The 18,909-nt window shown below is 37.9% G+C and overlaps 1 protein-coding gene across 1 annotated transcript in view; it reads right to left on the bottom strand.

Moving 5' to 3' along the window:
* Nucleotides 1-18,909, bottom strand: part of GPC4 (glypican 4) — a 119,946-nt gene that overhangs the window by 26,673 nt on the left and 74,364 nt on the right. The window contains exon 2 of the mRNA XM_036304623.1: nt 13,549-13,707. Coding sequence (XP_036160516.1) covers nt 13,549-13,707 — 159 coding nt within the window. The remainder of the gene's footprint in view (nt 1-13,548; nt 13,708-18,909) is intronic.

Genomic DNA, 18,909 nt, shown 5'->3' with positions numbered 1-18,909 from the left:
GTCAATTTGCAAGTTTGTCTTTATTAGTGTGAATTATATCATAGGCCCAGTGCATGAAATTTGTGCACGGGGGGGGGGGGGGGTCCCCCTCAGCCCAGCCTGCACCTGATCACAATCCAGTACCACTGGCTCCTAACTGCTCACATGCCTGCCTGATTGCCCCTAACTGCCCCCCCTGCCAGCTGATCACCCCTAACCACCTCTGCCTGCTGGCCTGATTGCCCCTAACTGCCCCCCCCCCCGCCAGCCTGATTGTTCCTAACCGCCTCTGCCTGCCAGCCTGATTGCCCCCATCTGCCCCCCCCACTGGCCTGGTCGCCCCCAACTGCCCCCCTTGCCAGCATGGTCGCCCCAAGCAGCCTGCTAGTCAGTCATTTGGTTGTCCCTCACTAACCCCCCTGCCAGCCTGGTCACCCCACACAGCCTGCTGTTCAGTTGTTTGGTCGTCCCTCACTACCCCCCCTGCTGGACTTGTCGCCCCACACAGCCTGCTGTTTGGTTATTACTGTGACGGTGTCCCGGACAACTTGCATATTCCTCTATTATTGGTATATATTATATTATATTAATTATATTATATTATATTATAATTGGTACACATCATTTAGTGTAGAAATGAGATGTTGAGAATTATTTTACTTGTGTTTCATGACTCATTTAATAATAATTCTGAATACTCACCTAAATTTCTAATGAATGGCACATACAGCCGTACTGGTTTTGAGGGTGGGGCAGAGGAACCTGTCAAGCTTAGAGTTAATTTAAAACTTCAATGAAATATCAGAGTTCAAAGTGCTCCAGGTCAAAGAACCAATGAATCAATGAACATTTTATGGAAAAAAATAAAGTATTCTTAGAGTTCTTCATTCAGGTCAAGGGCCTATGAAGTATAAAAGAAATGATCTAATTAAGAGGATTGATTTCAAATTGGCATGCCCTCTGTGGAACACCACCATGGATCTTACTTTGTTTCCCATGACTCAAATTCTGTCTAGAAAGTGTGTGTGTGTGTGCGAGAGAGAGAGAAAGTGAGAGAGATATTAATTTATACTTTAAGAGATTAGCTTGGTGCTATATACATACTAAATTCTAATTCATTTAATCATTCATAAAATTAATTTCCTTTCCTTCACATTTTAAAAGACTCTTTAGTGTGGCCATATATATTACAAATATAAAGATAATTTGAGTGGACTACATATAGAAATTCTGTAAAATTGACCTAAAAAGTTAAAGTCTGATCATCTAATCACTCCACATGGCTTTACAATGATTAAGTATGTACTGAGTGGCTATTAATGCCTCGAATCAAAGCACACAGTTTTACCATGCATCTTAACCTTCCTTTCTAATCAGACAGTAATGAAAATTTCTAGAAAGACAAATTTCCTCCATCCAATTCACCTTTACTATACTGCCACTCTCCAGAAATGGCTTTATGAGTACACCAGAAATTTTAAAAGCACCTATAAAATCCTTAATCCTTCACTTCATGGAGTAAGTTTTAAATATTCATCTGTAGCACCTATGGACATCAAGAACAAAAGGCAAAAGACCCAAAGGGCTAAAACTCATTTCACCTTAGACTTATTCTTACTGACCCTGTTAAATTGGACTAGTCTACCTGTGCTTTTTGCCTCAGAGACATTTTAAGGATGGCAGAAATAATTTAAATTCTAAAACCCATACCAATTAGGTACAATATCAACCAAAGCATAATTTGCTATAAGGAAAATAAAAACTTCTGTATCGGTTCCTCCTAACAAATAAGCAGCTCTCCGATGTTCTTGTATAATTCTTTCACATCCTGCTCCCTCATTTCTTCCTATGACATTTCCTTCTACAATGAGAACTAGAACACAAATTAGACATTCAGGTCATCAATAGCAAATTCACTAATCCTAATCATTGCAATGATCATCTCCACTCCCCCCCACCCCCCATTCAGAATTCAGGATTAGAGTCAGATCTTAACTGCTAAAGAAAAATTGTGTAGACCTGAAACACCTAGCAATCATCCCTTCATAATCATGCCTGAAGCCAATTATAAGACACATGGTGGCTAAGAGAGAACTCAGCCAGGAGCAGTGTAAAAACCAGAGTTCCACAACGATCAGAAGCTGAGTTAATTGGAAATTAGATCTCCCTTGCAGCAACTGCTTGAATTCATGAAAAATGCTGCTCAGGGAGTCTCTTTTAAGTGATGGTATTGGTGTCTGAAAAGAGAGTCAGAAAGGAGATAGTTTACAAGCATTTGAAATATGGTGTCTGTGATCAGGGTTTATTTCCCTTTCAATTTTCAGTTTGGAGGCTTAATAATTTATGTTCTAAGGATCAAGCAACTGCTACTCCTAGGGCTCATGAATGAGCACTTAAAGTAGAGATGGAAATAAACACTGTAGCATGATACATATCTAAAGCAGCATTACATAGTAGGAAAAGCATGGGATTTCCCATTTATGAGCCATATGACCTTGACTGGACAAAAGATTTAATCTCTCTGACTCTGATGCCTCATCCATAAAATGGAGGTGTTACTAACTCAGCTCATATGGATAATGCCTGGCACACAATAGATGCTCAATAAATGGACAGTATTCATAATACATGAGGTGATACTGTCAGCTTTAGAGTTTATATCTACAATCATTTAAAAATCTCTTAAGGGTGGTTTTTAATCTTTACTGGTAGAGTCAAATATTATCCATCTGGGGGGAACATAAATTAAGCCAAAACTGCTGGAGATCAGTTAAGAAGACCCAAGGCCTTATAAAACTGGGAGCAATTTAGCTAAAGGAAATGCTTAATGGCTCTTGCTTCCAAAGCTGTGCAATGTCCCAGGCATCTATGAGGGTGGGAGCAAATACTGAGTGAAAAACACAGAATAGAGAAATGTCAACCTAGAGAAGAGATTTTACATTATATTAAAAGAGACAATATCAAACACATCACACACACACATATATAGTGTCCCCCAAAATATATATACACTTTAACAGCTGATAGCTCAATTTTGAAAATGAAACGTATTTTAATAAACAATGCCTTATAATTATTCAAAGTGTGTGTATATATTTTTGGAACACTATATATATATATATATATATATATATATATATATATATATACATACACATATATATATATATAATCAGGGCAAAGGATTAGGCAAAAGAATTAGGGAAAGGAAAATTACGAATTAAACAGCAGGTCAATTTCCAATCCTATTCACATATTTCATTTGCATACTACCTTCTTTGCCAAAGTCAGCTCAATATAAGGGTTGAACTAAGGTATTGTAAGTATTTTCCAGCTCTTAAAAGATGATTATGCTTAATGTCAATACTAGTACCAATTTAACATGAGAAAAACTAGAGTGAAAAGGCAAAACTTTTCCATATAAAAGTTGTTTATTTAAATATCCTGTCTTTAAAAAAAAAAAAAAGAGGAAGAACATCCTGTACTTCTGGAACTTCTATCCCCAGCCACTTGTCTTGCATCAAATAAACATCCAAAATTCTTAAAACAAGTCAAAAGGCCCTCAGTTCTGCTATTAAATGCCATCAGTTACTTGGCTGCAAACAATTGACTGCCCATTGATTAACTAACTAGAATGCATTCTAGAATTAACCTGTGACCTTCAGAGATTGGAAGCTGTTTCTATTCAATCCATTTGCTTGGTGCTATAGATTACCACCTTGTATTTACATTATTAGGAAGCTATCTTTTACATATAAAGATTAATTTCCTCTTTACTTACTGTAAAGGCTGTATTTCGCAGCCCTGGTGTGGCATGCAAACATTAAGTTACCACATCAACAAAATTCCTAAGAAAAGCAGCCTATTTGTAAATGCTACAAATCATACTTTTCACACTGTTAAGAAAACTCAGAGTTATGCCCATCCATTTTTTTCACCCAAGATCAAGTACTTAATGAAGAACAGGTAACATAAGCATCTACAAATGTCTTGCTTTATTGGTAATGTATAAGTTTTTAACACCAACTTCCCTTTATTTGGGCATAATCTCAATCCTCAAAAGTGCCTTCTAGGGTATGGAGTACTAATAGAACATGTAGTTGATTAATGTTCATCAACTGATAGAACATTAATAGATCTTTCCTAGTATGACAAGACAACTGCCAGCAGCAGCACTTAGGGGCTTTTAACATATCATATCATTGGTGGGATTGCCTGCGATCCCACCAATGTAGGAACAGTCCTTACTTCCCAAGAATAATTTTATTAGTTAATGCACTTTGCATGTTAAAACTTTGCATAAGACAATCAATGTCTATCTTTCATGGCTCCTGTCTCTTGCTAACTTGGCTAACAGGTTCAGCTTTCACTGGACTCCATTCCATTTCTACTAAGGGTACTTTCAGCACCAGCTACCCAATTCACTATAGTACACCCATATTCCCTCACATTCAAAAGTGCCAAGAGAAGGCTGAGGGCATGTTTCAGTAAGCTAGGAGGTTGAAGCAGCCATTGCAAGTGTTTTGTACACTAACCTGTATGTGAATCTATTATATGGTCTCATATACAAACCTCATAATACAGTCGATCTGCTCATGATCTAATATTAAGAGAAAACCAGGACACAAAATAGCATAATGTTATCATCCCAATTTGTGTGTATGCATGAGTATTATCTACCTGCACAAATAGATGCTGTAAATACAGTGGTAATGAGTTGAGTGTTGGGAACATATCATATCATTGGTGGGATTGCCTGTGATCCCACCAATGTAGGAACAGTCCTACATTGGGGTAATTTGTTTTCAATATATTTTTCAATTTTGTTCACTCTAATTTTTGAGTAGTATTTTATAGTCAAAAAACATATGTCCTCATGCTTTCAAAAATAACTTTATTTTATCTTTACTCTATTAATTCAACTTAATTGCTGGAGGCTTCGATGCATTTTCCATACTTTTTCCAAATAGTCTACGATGAGCATTGTGATACCTCAGGAAAAAATTCAAACATTTTTTTTAAACCAAAGCAGTTTTTACATTTTATTTTAAAAAATACAATTTTTCCTATTAAGTATTCCTTTCAAATTGTAGCAATTTAAAAAATATGGAAAGTGATGAAAAAAATATAAATCACCTCAAATCCCACCATTAAAAAAGAGCAACGATGGTTCATTGAATTTTCTTCCTGTCTTTTTCCTATGAAGATATGTACTGTCCCATGGTTCAGATCGTACTGTATTTATACCCTTTTCTCATATAACACTGCATGCTTAGCATTTCTTGTGTGGTTAAAATTCTTCAGAAACATCATTTTAAACAACTGCATATTATGACACTATAGGGACAGAAAATGTAATCATCATAAGACATATAATAGGCTGATTTCCTATTTTCCTTATTATAAACACTGCTGTGATAAACATCCTTGTACATAAATCTGTATGCAGATCTTTCTTTTTTTGAGATAAATATCTAAAAGTAGAAATTACTAAATGAAAGGGTATGAACATATTCAAAACTTCTGGCACATTGCCAAACTGACCTCCAGAAAAGGTGGGCCCATGTATCACTCTCCCTATTTGAGTCGCATTTATTACAAGAGTTTCAATTGCTCTGCTAATTCTTTTAAGAGAGATGGGCAGGGACAATGAACAAGAAAAGCCTGACTGGCTTGGGAATCTCTCAGTCAATCAGTTGGAGTCAGTGCTAGATCAAATAAGCCCTTTTCTTTGACTGGACAGACAGACACATGGAAAAAGGGTGGGCAGAAGTGAACAACAACTGTCTCAACTCCCAGGCTCAAAGTGCAATGAACCAACAAAGTAGATAAAAGCAGTTCATCCAAAGCTCTTCCATTTATTTACTTGCTTCCAAACAGATCAGCTCCTTCTTGCTGATACCATGTCTTTTTAATAAGTCAAAGCTAACAGCAGTGGCCCAAAGTGAAAGTGCACAGGGCTCCCTGGAAGCTGCACAAGCATTTTCAATCCGATGAAATAGCCAATACTAGAGCCACAATTGGTCACACTTCAGATAACAACTCAAAAGGCAGAAAACCTTTGTCAATACAGAAATGTGTGTGTTTTGTCTGAGCTCTTGATTTGATTACAGTAAGCTGGCATCGGCTCATTCTCATCAACTTTCACAGATTATAAAAAGAATTAGCAAAAATACCCAGCATTTTAGTCTCCTTCACATGGAAGGAAAAGAAAATAGAATTGTAAAGGAAAAAGTAGTAGTGCTTTCCAACTAAATCAAAGAACATTAGCATGATCTAGAAAGAACATTGCATTTGCTGGAAGGCCAGAAGGCCTTATGTCTTTTTCTGTACTTTCTTAGCTACTCATCCTGTGAAATGTTGCCTGCTGCACTATAGCAGAAGTTTTTAAAAAGCAACAAATTTTAAAAGGATGTTTTAATGAGTGAAATCTGAGGTGAGGATTAAAAACCAATCCTTTGTATGTGTGCTATACATTTCTATGACACATTTATTTTACAACTTTTTTTTAATGTGAAAATCTCCCAGGAGGTCTTAGTAAGTCAGTATGGCCATGCAAAGGACAATGATAAAACCATGTTGCTAAAAAATAGTTAAGTTCAGGAGTCATAAAAATTCCACAAATTTCAGCTTAGCTAATGGCCATAAAACTTAGTTGGATATATTTGTCTTTTAAGGTGAGTGGCCAGCTCACTCCCAGTGATGTCATTACTTTCATGGGCATGTGAATTCTAATGCCTTCCACTCACTGAGCCTCCACACTGGTTTTCCTGGTGGCCTAATGAAGTAATGCCCATTATGAACTATGGAAAAATTTTAGTCAGTGATTAAAACACAGATTTGGCTAAATCTGAAGAGTGCTTCATGTTCTGCCTTTGTGAAATGAGAGAAAACAAGGGGGCTTTAAGGAAAGGGTGGCCACTCTGATTTACACTTGGCTCATGCAGATAGATGGAACAGACAATTATTTCTTTTATGTGCATTGTAAGCTAATTCAGAAAATTTCTACTATTATGCAAGTTAACAAGCTTCAGGCTCCCAGGAGGGTTTTCAAAGACCTAGTGAAAGTAGCGGAGAGTTCAGAAATGATAGGAGGAAAATAGAGAGTACCATGCAGACGGCTAATTAACATCTTGCAAGACCTTTCACTAAAGCAGCTGGTGTAGTCACATGTTCAGAAGATTCACAGAATTTTTAGAATTGAAAGGGTCTTAAGAGAGCATCTAGCTCAACCCCCTCATTTTATGGATGGGAAAACTGAGACCAGTTAATTGCCTCAGGTCACAGTGGGTTCACAGCAGAACCAGGCTGACAATTCAGTGTTCTCTGCCTCCAGACCAAAGTGACTACATTTGGCTTCTAAAATGACAAAGTTTTCCCAATGGACTAACACCTGACAGTTTCCTTAACATTTATTTTAAGATGCAAAATATCTAGTAAACAATTTGATTGGGGAGTTGTTAAGCAATAATATATCTTTGTAGTTGTTATATAATTATGCCTCTTTTAAAAACAAGTCTCTCACAAAATGCGACATTTTGTGGTGGGTCTTACATTGTAGTCCCAAAACATGGATTATGCCCCACTTCTATTATTTCTATTCCCTTTGCCAAGCAATTCTTTCAAAGACCCCTGAACTGAGTATCTGATTAGCATATTCATGAGACAACTGATTCAGCTATGTTAATTAGCAGTTCTACTTTAAAAAATAAACTTAAAAATCCCAGCACTGGCCAAAAGGGGGAGCAGCTAGCTCTGTCACCACCATTTTTAGGCTCTATGGATGGTAGTCTAGGATGGTAGATTTCTGGTATTGAACATCTAAGTCAAAATGTGAGTTAAAAGATTACTGTGTAGGAAAGAGGTGAATCTTTAAACTCAGAGGTACAGGTTTAAAATATGGGAAACCTGAGAATTTTGTTGCTGCCTAAAGAAGTATTCTTCTGTACTTCACTCAGGTCTGAAAATGCATGTGTAGGGGGGCATGCACATGTGCACATACACAATTTATAACTTAAACACTAATTTATAGAATTATAGTCTCTTTAGGTATGCAAGCAATAGAAACTTAAATGTGTAGAACAAAAACAGTGACCTTAGAGATAAGGGATATGAGATATCTGGCTCCAAAATGCCACAGCTGACTGGAGCTCATGGAGGCAGAATAATGTAAAACTGGGAAAATGGGATAATTTCTGATTAAAGAAAGTTAATTCACTAAAAGCCTCCAAGCCTTATTTTATTGAAGAGTTTATAAAAATTAATTGTTCCTGCCTTAGAAAAAGTGGTACCTCATAAACATGGCTAGAGTTTTGATGATAGAGGAAGCTGCATGGGCTCAGGGTCAACACTTTGGATTTACACTGTAATCTTGGAGATAGCAATACATTCCCTTTTGAAGTTGCTTGACCCTACAGGTTTCCATGTATCCTTTTGCTATTTTCTCATTACTTGTCTCCAGGTTTCTTTGTGGTGCCTCACTGCCCACATCCTGGTTCTCCAGCTGCCATCTTGTTACTCTGACCTACTTCCTCTTTTCATTCACAGCAATAACCCAGGGTTTGGCTTTTATAAAGGCTTAGACAATTCTTCAACCAAAGCACCCTATCCTTGAATTTTTGAAAGTGAAGACATCCCCTATACAATTTTACTCAACATCTTTAGGCCTTGAGGATTAAAAGTCAACCAATCAATAAATGCAAAACCTACTTTAGGATTATGGTTTGTTGGATACCAGTCAGCTGAGGTTTTACTGTAAAAGTATTTAATTGTCTTAGAAAACCTAACTTGGAAGAATTATACAACATATCCCAGTTCTGTTCTGATCTTTAGAACAAACACATTTCAGCAACTACTTCAAAAAAATAATCTATGCTTACTATCTTTATTCTCAATGCTATGTTTTAAATTAAAGTCTGAAGAAACACACTGGCATTTCATAATCATTTTTGTGACCAGTTTGGAAACTGATAAAAAGTGTTAACACATTTATTGAATGTGAAGCCTGAAAGGAAAGGGCAAGAGAAACTGTTTTTTGTCCTTTTTTCAAAAACATATGTTAACACTTACTGGATGGCTTTTTAAAAACTACACATTGAAATCATACAAGTAATGCTATAAAACCATGGGGAGCGAGTAGGGGAAAGAAAGCTAAACCAGCAGGCTTATAGACAAGAGAGATCACTGTGAGCGCCACACTAATGTCTAATAAGAAATGGAGTAACTTGGAGGTGGTGGCCTTAGAACCTGAAAATAGCTTTATCTGCACCTCATCACGCTACCAATAGGCTAGCCACTTCTAAAGAGCAGGATTTTTTCCTTCTAAATTCCATCTTAATTTCTAATTTCCTTCTTAATCACCAAGTAGTAATTTTTAATAATCAGCATCTCAAGTTTTCTAAGATGACCATCTGATTATCTTTCTAAGTTTTATCCTCAAGTAAAAGAAAACGCTTTGGTTACTGTCTTTGAATGAGAAATGTCATAGTTAAGAGAATACCATTCTTTTTAATAATCATACTAGTAATTTAGTGACCAAGAGAGACAGAGGGAGTCTAATAATGTCTTTTGCCAATAACTTTGATCTTCTTGTGATGCTAACATATTGTTAAATATACCTTACAGTCCTATGTGTTGAGAGGTATGGAAAAATTATTTCCATCTATCCTGGGAAAGGAAAAGATAAAATTAAGATTAAACATAACTTTGCATACAATCTGCATACAAAGTATTAGAAAAAAATGGGTACAATATATGGTATGCTACATAGAAAAAAATTAGTTCAACTACATTACAACTAAAATATGCTTTCATGGTCTAGCCTGGGAACCAAACTAACACTTATTAAATCGGTTATAAGTTTCAAATAACAAATCTGAAAACTAATATTTGAAATATAACCTGTTCTTTAACTAAGGACTGCCTTCTATATCAAATCTAATTTAGTCCAGCTTCTCACCATGGTAACCAGCCCTTTGCAGAAATACTCAAAGACATTTCACATCTTAAAAATTTGCCTTGTACTTCTTCACCACACATAATGTCAAGAAAAGCATGCATCAAAGGTACTATGTAATTAGAATGGCCTTTAAAATGAGCACAAAGAAAATCACTCCTATTAAAATTAAATCTACTTCATCATAACAATCTTCACACTGAGTGAACAGCGCCAAAGAAAAGGATCCTGAGGTGTTTTGGACCCCATATTCTAATTTTTAAAATCCTTTATATGTAACATTGCTTCAGATATGATTGAAGTGCTTCTCGATTGGCTCATATTGACTATTTCTTCACTATTAAATAAAGTGTACACGTGAGAATCCATGTTTGGCAGAGAGGATTGAAACGGGTTTGGTTGTGGCTTTACATGGATAGACTAAGCCAGAGCACCGCTAAAATGAGGCCAGGGAAGGAGATCAGCTTAATGAAGACTATAGTATGCTTGCTACCGCTGGGCTACTGCTGCATGGAAACTCAAGAACTGAGTGTTGATCCTCTCTGTGTTCTACAGAGTTTCTACGAATTTTAGTTATCTTTGGGGAACCATTTTGAAATTTAATTTGAAGTCCAGCATCTGTATAGATGCCTGCTTTTTATTAGCAAAAAAATTTTTTAAGTGATGTGCGTCAACAACACTATTCTGTGTTCACCCAAGAAAAGAAATAAAAGCATTTAAATTAAACTACTTTAATCTATTTTTGGCTCCCTGTGACCATATTTCCATAATGCCTACCATACAGATTTTAGTGCATCCAGAAGGATTCTAGCAATAAAGCTATAGGGCTAACTTGCCCTTAGGATCCAATAAGAAGGAACATCTTGAGAGAAAACTTGAACACTGAGAGAATAGAAGAGCTCTGAAAAAGCAATTGTACAAACTTGAATATCACCTCTTAAATGTGACTTGAATAAAAAGTGTAAAAAGAGGAGGAACCAAGATGGTGGCATAGGTACACACCTGTACTTGCTGCCTCGCACAACCACATCAAAATTACAACTAAAAGACAAAATGGATATCAACCACGGGAAGGCTGGCTGAGTGGAAATTCTACAACTAGAATGAAAGAGAAAAGTGCATTGAGACGGGTAGGAGGTGCAGAGGTTCACAAGTGCAGAGGTACGGAAGTGCGCGCGGAAATGGGCTGGCAAATGGTTGCGCTGTTGTCTTTTTCAATCAGGAGGGAGATACAAGTTCCCAAGTGCTCTGAACTCCAGTTCTGGGCAAGACTCTGGGGATCCCGACTCATATGGGGAGGAACTGGACTGTCTGGCATCAGGACAGGAACACAAGGGCGGCTTTCTTGCAGAGGTGTTCGCAGCAATCATTGTTTCTGCATGGGGGCACAGGACGCAGAGACCCGGGGACCTCTCTGGGGCAGGGCTGACTGGCAGCCATTGCTGTTTTCTCTGCCCTGATGATTCCCAGAGACCCCGCCCGATCCAATTTACAACCCCACCCAAGCTGTGGGCAGAGGCTATTGCATATGAATAGCCTGTTCTTTTGCAACCTAAAACCTAACAAACTGCTGCTGGGTAAAAGAGCTCCAAAGCTTCCAAAAGAAGGCCTAAGGCTCAACAGTAACCTGCACTGCATCACAGCTGGGCCTCATCTGGTCACTTACAAACCCCAAACAAAGAGGAGGAATTTGCAGATCTCTCTGTAGCTCCTGCTAGGTGGCCTCAGGCAGTGGCTAACTTTGCACCCAGTGGTCAATGTGAGACCATAATAAATTACAACTCTTCAAATCCATAAGTGATACACTCAAAGGGCAGATTCAGTGAACGCCAAAGCCCCACTGAAGCAAGTCCTGCCCCACAAGTGTGTCTCCAGCACAGCAGTTCTCCCACTGTAGACACAGCTAGTCCTCACAGCCAATTGGCCTGGTGGTCAATTCCTCCCAGTGATACCAACATCAATCAAGGTTCTACAATAAGACTGTGCACACAGTACACCAAGAGTGTCCACCTCAGGTAATTAGGGAGGCTGAGCCATTGGGCCCTATAGGACACCTCGCACACAAAGCCACTCTATCAACACAGGGAAGCAGCCAAAATGCGGAGACAAAGAAACATGTCACAAACGAAAGAAATGGAGGAAAGCAAACTAATGGAGGACAGAGAGTTCAAAACCACGGTTATAAGGTTACTCAAGAATATTCTAGAAACCTCCAAGAAATTTAGTGAGACCCTCAAGGATATGAAAAAGGACCAATTAGAAATTAAGCATACACTGACTGAAATAAAGAATAATATACAGAAATCCAACAGCAGACTAGAGGATCCCAAGAATCAAGTCAAAGATTTGAAATGTGGAAAAGCAAAAAACACCCAACCAGAAAAGAAAAAAGAATCCAAAACTATGAAGATAGTGTAAGGAGCCTATGGGACAACTTCAAGCATAGCAACATCCAAATTATGGGGGTCCCAAAAGAAGAGAAAGAGCAAGATATTGAAAACCTATTTGAAGAAATAATGATAGAAAACTTCCCCTACCTGGTGAAAGAAATAGACTTACCAAGTCCAGGAAGCACAGAGAACCCCAAACAAGAGGAATCCAAAGAGGACCACACCAAGATACATCATAATTAAAATGCCAAGGGCAAAAGACAAAGAGAGTATCCTAAAAGCAGCAAGAGAAAAGTCAGTTACCTACAAGGGAGTACCCATATGACTGTCAGCTGATTTCTCAACAGAAACTATGCAGGCCAGAGGAGAATGGCAAGAAATATTCAAAGTGATGAATAGCAAAGACCTACAACCAAGACTACTTTATCCAGCAAAGCTATCATTCAGAATTGAAGGTCAGATAAAGAACTTCACAGATAAGGAAAAGCTAAAGGAGTTCATCACCACCAAACCAGTATTATATGAAATGCTTTAAGAAGAGGAAGAAGAAAAAGGTAAAGATAAAAATTATGAACAACAAAGTGAAAACAAATACATATCTATCAACAAGCGAATCTAGCCCTAACCAGTTTGGCTCAGTGGATAGAGTGTCAGCCTGCAGACTGAATGGTCCCAGGTTCGATTTCGGTCAAGGGCATGTACCTTGGTTGAGGGCACATCCCCAGTAGGGGGTGTGCAGAAGGCAGATGATCGATGTTTCTCTCACATCGATGTTTCTAACTCTCTATCCCTCTCCCTTTCTCTCTGTAAAAAATCAATAAAATATATTTAAAAAAATAAAATAAACTTTAAAAAAGCAAACAAAAAAAACCAAGTGAATCTAAAAATCAAGTAAATAAAAAATCTGATGAACAGAATAAACTGGTGAATATAACAGAATCAGGGGCATAGAAAGGCCTGACAATTCTCAGGGGGGGAAGGGGGTGTGGAGGGCGCAGGAAGAGTCTGGACAAAAATTGTACACCTATGGACGAGGACAGTGGGGGGGGGGGGCGGTGAGGGCATGGGGTGGGGTAGGAACCAGGTGGAGGGGAGCTATGGGGGGAAAAAAGAGGAACAACTCTAATAATCTGAATAATAAAGATTTATTTTTAAAAAAGTGTAAAAGAAATTGAGGAACAAAGCAAATGTGAATGCTCACTGGACCAAAGTTCCAATACATACCATCAAACTTCTTATAACGGGAAGCAAAGACGGATTGCAAATGATTGCACTGTTCGGTGACCACACTTTTGAACTCATCTTTACTTTGCAGGCTGTACTTCTCCTCCATCTCTTGAGAGCAGCAGGTATAACCCTGGGGACAGATCTTCAAATGATCCCCTGAAAGATAAAGTGTAGGACACTCAATTTCCATCATCGTTCATCAGGTTCAAGAGGGAAGAATTTGATTTAGGTACACAAATTCTGCTTCATTTTCATCTGTGAGGATGCTGCTAAGGCCTAGGCATCTTATGTATGGAGGCTTTCATTAAAACAAAAATATTCATCCTGGCCAGTGTGGCTCAGTGGTTGAGCATCAACCTATGAACCAGGAGGCAACAATTCAATTCCTGGATTGTGAGCTCAGTCCCCAGTAGGAGGCGTGCAGGAGGCAGCCAATCAATTATTCTCTCTATATATTGATGTTTCTCTATCTCTCTCTCCTTCTCCCTCCCTCTTTGAAATCAATAAAAATATATTTTAAAAAGAGCAAAAATATTTATTACCTTCTTGGAAAAATAAAATAATAAAGCCACCTCCAAAAGACAAAAGAGCTTTCCAATCAGGAAGTGTGCTACATCACAGGAACACTAGTGTGGCCAGTAAACAGAGTATTATTCAGTATCAACCCATTTCTCTTTTATAATTCTTTATGATTCTATGTCTCAAATCACACAAATGAGACATAGTTTTTCTAGCTTTGGGAGTTTACACTCCAAGAGAGGGCACCATTAATGAAGAAGTATTTATAAAATGTGACAACAACCAAAAACTGAATGAATATATGAGAAATAGTTATACTTGGAGGAAGCAATAGGTAAAGTGCATTTCAAGAAGTTATCAGTCAAGCAGAAACAAAGGGAATTCATGCTGGATAATTTGAGTCTATGATAACTCAAAGGATGATATAAAATGATCTTTAATTTTAAGATTTTTCTCATCCAGCAACTTCTTTGCAGATGTTAAATATTGTATTGACCTTATGATTCTGTGTAGCCACTCATTCCAGTACAGACTAATGGTTTCCAATAAATAATCTTTATGTAGTGAAGGAATCCTAAGGGTCAAGAGAAATGTCAAAGGCGCATCACTCTACAGCAGCTTAACTCACAAAGTATCTCCCCTTCCCCTAATCCAACTGCATTTTGCTTGTGGTTTAGCCATAAGGGGCTGGAGGATTGTGGGTGTTTTTTTAAATAGATCCCAGAGTTCACCCACACATTACTCCTCCTATCACAGGACCAAAATTGTGCTTTAAAGAAGCCATACTCTCCTTCATAATGACTAAGAGATGCAGTGCCACTGGAAAATAAATCCACTAGGTACTTTATTCACTCCAATATTAATTGGTGTGGTATAGATACCATAGTACAAATGTTTACAAGGATTCACTTTCACTGTTCTTTCTGCTATTGCTGTCCATGTTCCATGTAAGACAAATGGGATCTGAAAAAAATCAAGATCTCAAGAACTCAAAAATGAGTACATTGAAGACACTTGAGCCTGCCAATGGTAAGCATGTACAATAAATAAAGGGATGAAGAATAAAGAACAAATATTTCTAACAACACTGATAACCATGGGAATTGAGCATGAGCTAGCCTTTCCTGTTTATTGGCTATGTGTGCTTAGAGCAGTGGTTCTCAACCTTGGCTGCAAAGTAGAATCACCTGGGAATCTTTTTAAAATCCTGATTTCTGGTCCTCATCCTCTGGAAATTCTGTTTCTTTGTTATGGGTTGAGGCCACAACATTAGTAACAAATAAAACGGAATTTCCGGAGGATGAGGCCCAGAAATCAGGATTTTAAAAAGATTCCCAAGTGATTCTACTTTGCAGCCAAGGTTGAGAACCACTGGCTTAGAGGAAATAAGTCTTCACGTAAGATAGATACCAAAGTGGCTCAGGGTTGGAGGTAGGGTGGGGGTGTGTGTGAAACTACTTTGGATACAAGTGAGCTGGCAACTTATTTGACTAATACTAGGATTATCAACTGCACATATACAAGCATTATATAATCGTATATACTCCTGATCATTCTTCCTTCCTGGCAATTAAAAAGTGTGGAGAGTCTTACTGCCAGACAATCCGGGTATGCAGCATTAAAGGACTATTTAAGGAAGAGGGTAAGGGAAACAATCTTCAAATAACTTCTTCATCCAAAACTGCTGGAAGTCTTTTTGGCATTTTAGAAACCCTTGGTCCACAGATAATTCAAACAAGAAAGGAGGGAGGGTAGATTTTGTAGAAGAATTAAGGAGCTGTGAAGTTTTAGAATATCTTAGCTCTCATCAGTCAAAGAAGAAGGGTTGCCCTGGTGGTGTGGCTTGGTTGGTTGGAGCGTCATCCCACACACCAAAAGGTGCCAAGGCACATACCCAGGTTGCGGGTTGGATCCCAGGTCAGGGCATGGCAGGAGGCAACTGATATCTCTCTCGCTCTCTCTCTGTCTCTGTCTCTCTCTCATCCCTCCCTCCCTTTCTCTCTCTCTCTCTCAAATAATGATAAAAGTCTATTTTAAGAAAAGAAAGAAGAAAGGTTGCTAAGGCTGTTTTCTGGAAACATCTTTGTTACAACCAAAAACAAAACTCCCTCCTTCACTGGCTTAATGAGTTCACAGCAGGCCTTCGGTACTAGTACATAATATAATTAACAGAGAGATATCCAGTTGTCTCCTGGTTTCAAGATTGGGGATTTCCCCCAATACAGTCTGAATACATAAAATAATATGAAGGACCCCAACTAGTTACAGTGTTTGCTGCAGCTGTACTAAATAATCCACATCACAGTCACACCCCACATAGAATTGGAATGCTCAGTATAAGGACTTAAGACACACAGGGCTATTTAAACAAATTATAATAAGGGAACAGCTACTTTTTAAGGTTATCACGGGCTAAAGTTCATCACAGGCTGATTTTCAAGCCCCTGCAAAGATTCTGTTGGGAAGTGCACTGGATTTCCAAGGTAAAACAATTCAAGAATTTGGAAAATAATATGTTCACCTAGTCTTAGCAGGGTTCACACATATAATAAAGAGTCACTTATTGGATTTTATAAAAATAGGTTTCTAAATCCAAGGAAAAGCACCCCTTTCCCCACCCCCCAATGCATACATGCACAGACACTCGACCTGAAGCCAGCAAATTCTAAGAGACAGCAGGAAAGAATAATGTTCTACATTTAAGAAGGTGCTAAACATTGAAGGGTTTAAACTTATCCACAGGAATTTTACGTCAAGGAGACAATCTTCAAAAACAGGTAACAACAATAAAAATTTTACTGGTAACCTGCTGAAAGTACACAGCACCATTTACACTGGCACATGTAAAGAGCCCAGCAGGGCCCATGTGCCCTGACCTTTACATGTCCCCCAGAGGCCCTTAGCAGGACCTTATGGAGACCTGCTTATATCGGAACACTGGAATACATCGCTGTTTTGGCAATATCTAATAAAAAAATAAAAAGAGAGTCCACTTTCATTTTAGAGAGAACATTCCAGGAAAAAATTGTCTAATGGTAAAAGGCTTGCACCGTGTAAAGGATGAGAACAGGGTAAATACTTGGCTAATGCTTCTGCTGGCAAAGTTGTCTACCCCTCGGTGCAAACATGCTAACTCCAACACTCAACTTTTGCCCATACAGCCTTAACACACCACTTATTCCGCCTGCATTTCTACTAGGTGTACCCGTTAATAATGCAGATTTTGTTCAATAGATGGAGTTACACTTATGTTGATATATATGCAATTTGATATGTATACGATTTTGTTGTATTGCTCCTTCAGATTACCACTTGTTCCAATCGATGGCACACTCACTTTCTGAGCAGCACTCAGAAATGTACGAAGAAGTGGAAAATTGGGTCTCTGAATGGTCTGCCTCAAAACAAAAAAAGTTCTATTTGTGGGATGGTATCCACAAATTACCTGAAAGATGGGGGAAATGTGTAGCTAGCGATGGACATTACTTTGAATAAAGCACTTTTGATGTTTCTCTTGAAATTATTGTGTTTTCTTTGATTACAGTTAATAATGTAGATTAATCATTAACCAGCTAATACAGATTAACCATTAACCAGTTAATAATACAGATTAATCATTAAACTGGCTAATAATGTGGATTAATTATTAACCCGTTAAAATGCAGATTAACTATTAACTGGTTAAAATGCGGGTTAATCATTAACCGGTTAATAATGCAGATTAACTATTAACAGGTTAAAATGTGAATTAATCATTAACTGTTTAATAGTGCGGATTAACCATTAACAGGTTAATAATGTGGATTAATTATTAACCGGTTAATAGTGCGGATTTTGTGATCCAAACTTTCAGCAGCACTTTTCTTCAAAATAAAGTAATGAATTAAAACTTCCCGCAAATGCTCTTTTTTTGGCACAAAATTCAACATTTTAAGCGTAAAAATATGATGTTAACACCTTCAGAAAATTTGACATATGAACTTTTGAAGCTTGGTGTCAATACAACAAAAGAGCATACATATCAAATCACATATATATCAACATATGTGTAACTCAATCTATTGAAAAAAATACACATTAACCGGTATACCTAATAAAAAGCATTACTTGAAAATGTAATTTGACATTCTTGCCAAAAGCTTTGCTGAAACACATGCAGTCCAGAACACACTTGTGAATTAAATCCCAAGATACACTTAGGCTACTGGGATTCAGTGCCATGACCAGATTCTGTTCTTGAGAAGCAGAAGGAGGGAAAGGGGGAACAGGCTTGGTGCATTTGAAAATGGAATTATAGCTCCACATTTGGTAAGAACTGGAGCAACTAATTTTTTTTAATATATTTTATTAATTTTTTACAGAGAGGGAGAGGGACAGAGAGTTAGAAACATCGATGAGAGAAACACCGATCAGCTGCCTCCTGCACACCCCCTACTGGGGATGTGTCCGCAACCAAGGTACATGCCCTTGACTGGAATCGAACCTGGGACCCTTCAGTCCACAGTCCGACGCTCTATCCACTGAGCCAAACCGGCTAGGGCTTGAGCAACTAATTTGATTCTTAAAACAACTATTTCTATTTTAATCACCCAAAATGTTTATATTAAAAGCCAGGGCATACATTATTTGAAAGACATGATAATACAGATGTTTGAGACTGCTTCTAAAATTCTGTGCCTGAATGAGAAATGTCTTTTCTTTCTGGAAATTTCTTTTCTAAACCTGGTGATCCTGTATACTTCTCATTTAAAAAACATTTCATTTTTTTTTCTTTATGCTGAGAGGGTTGAGCACAGAGACAATGGAATCCGATATGCGACAAGTAGAGAGCCACTACAG

The sequence above is a fragment of the Myotis myotis genome, unplaced genomic scaffold (genome assembly GCF_014108235.1).
Source record: "Myotis myotis isolate mMyoMyo1 unplaced genomic scaffold, mMyoMyo1.p scaffold_m19_p_4, whole genome shotgun sequence".
NCBI classification, from domain to species: Eukaryota; Metazoa; Chordata; class Mammalia; order Chiroptera; family Vespertilionidae; genus Myotis; species Myotis myotis.
The sequence above is the reverse complement of the archived record's forward strand: the minus strand, read 5'-3'. Positions and strand labels throughout refer to the sequence as shown.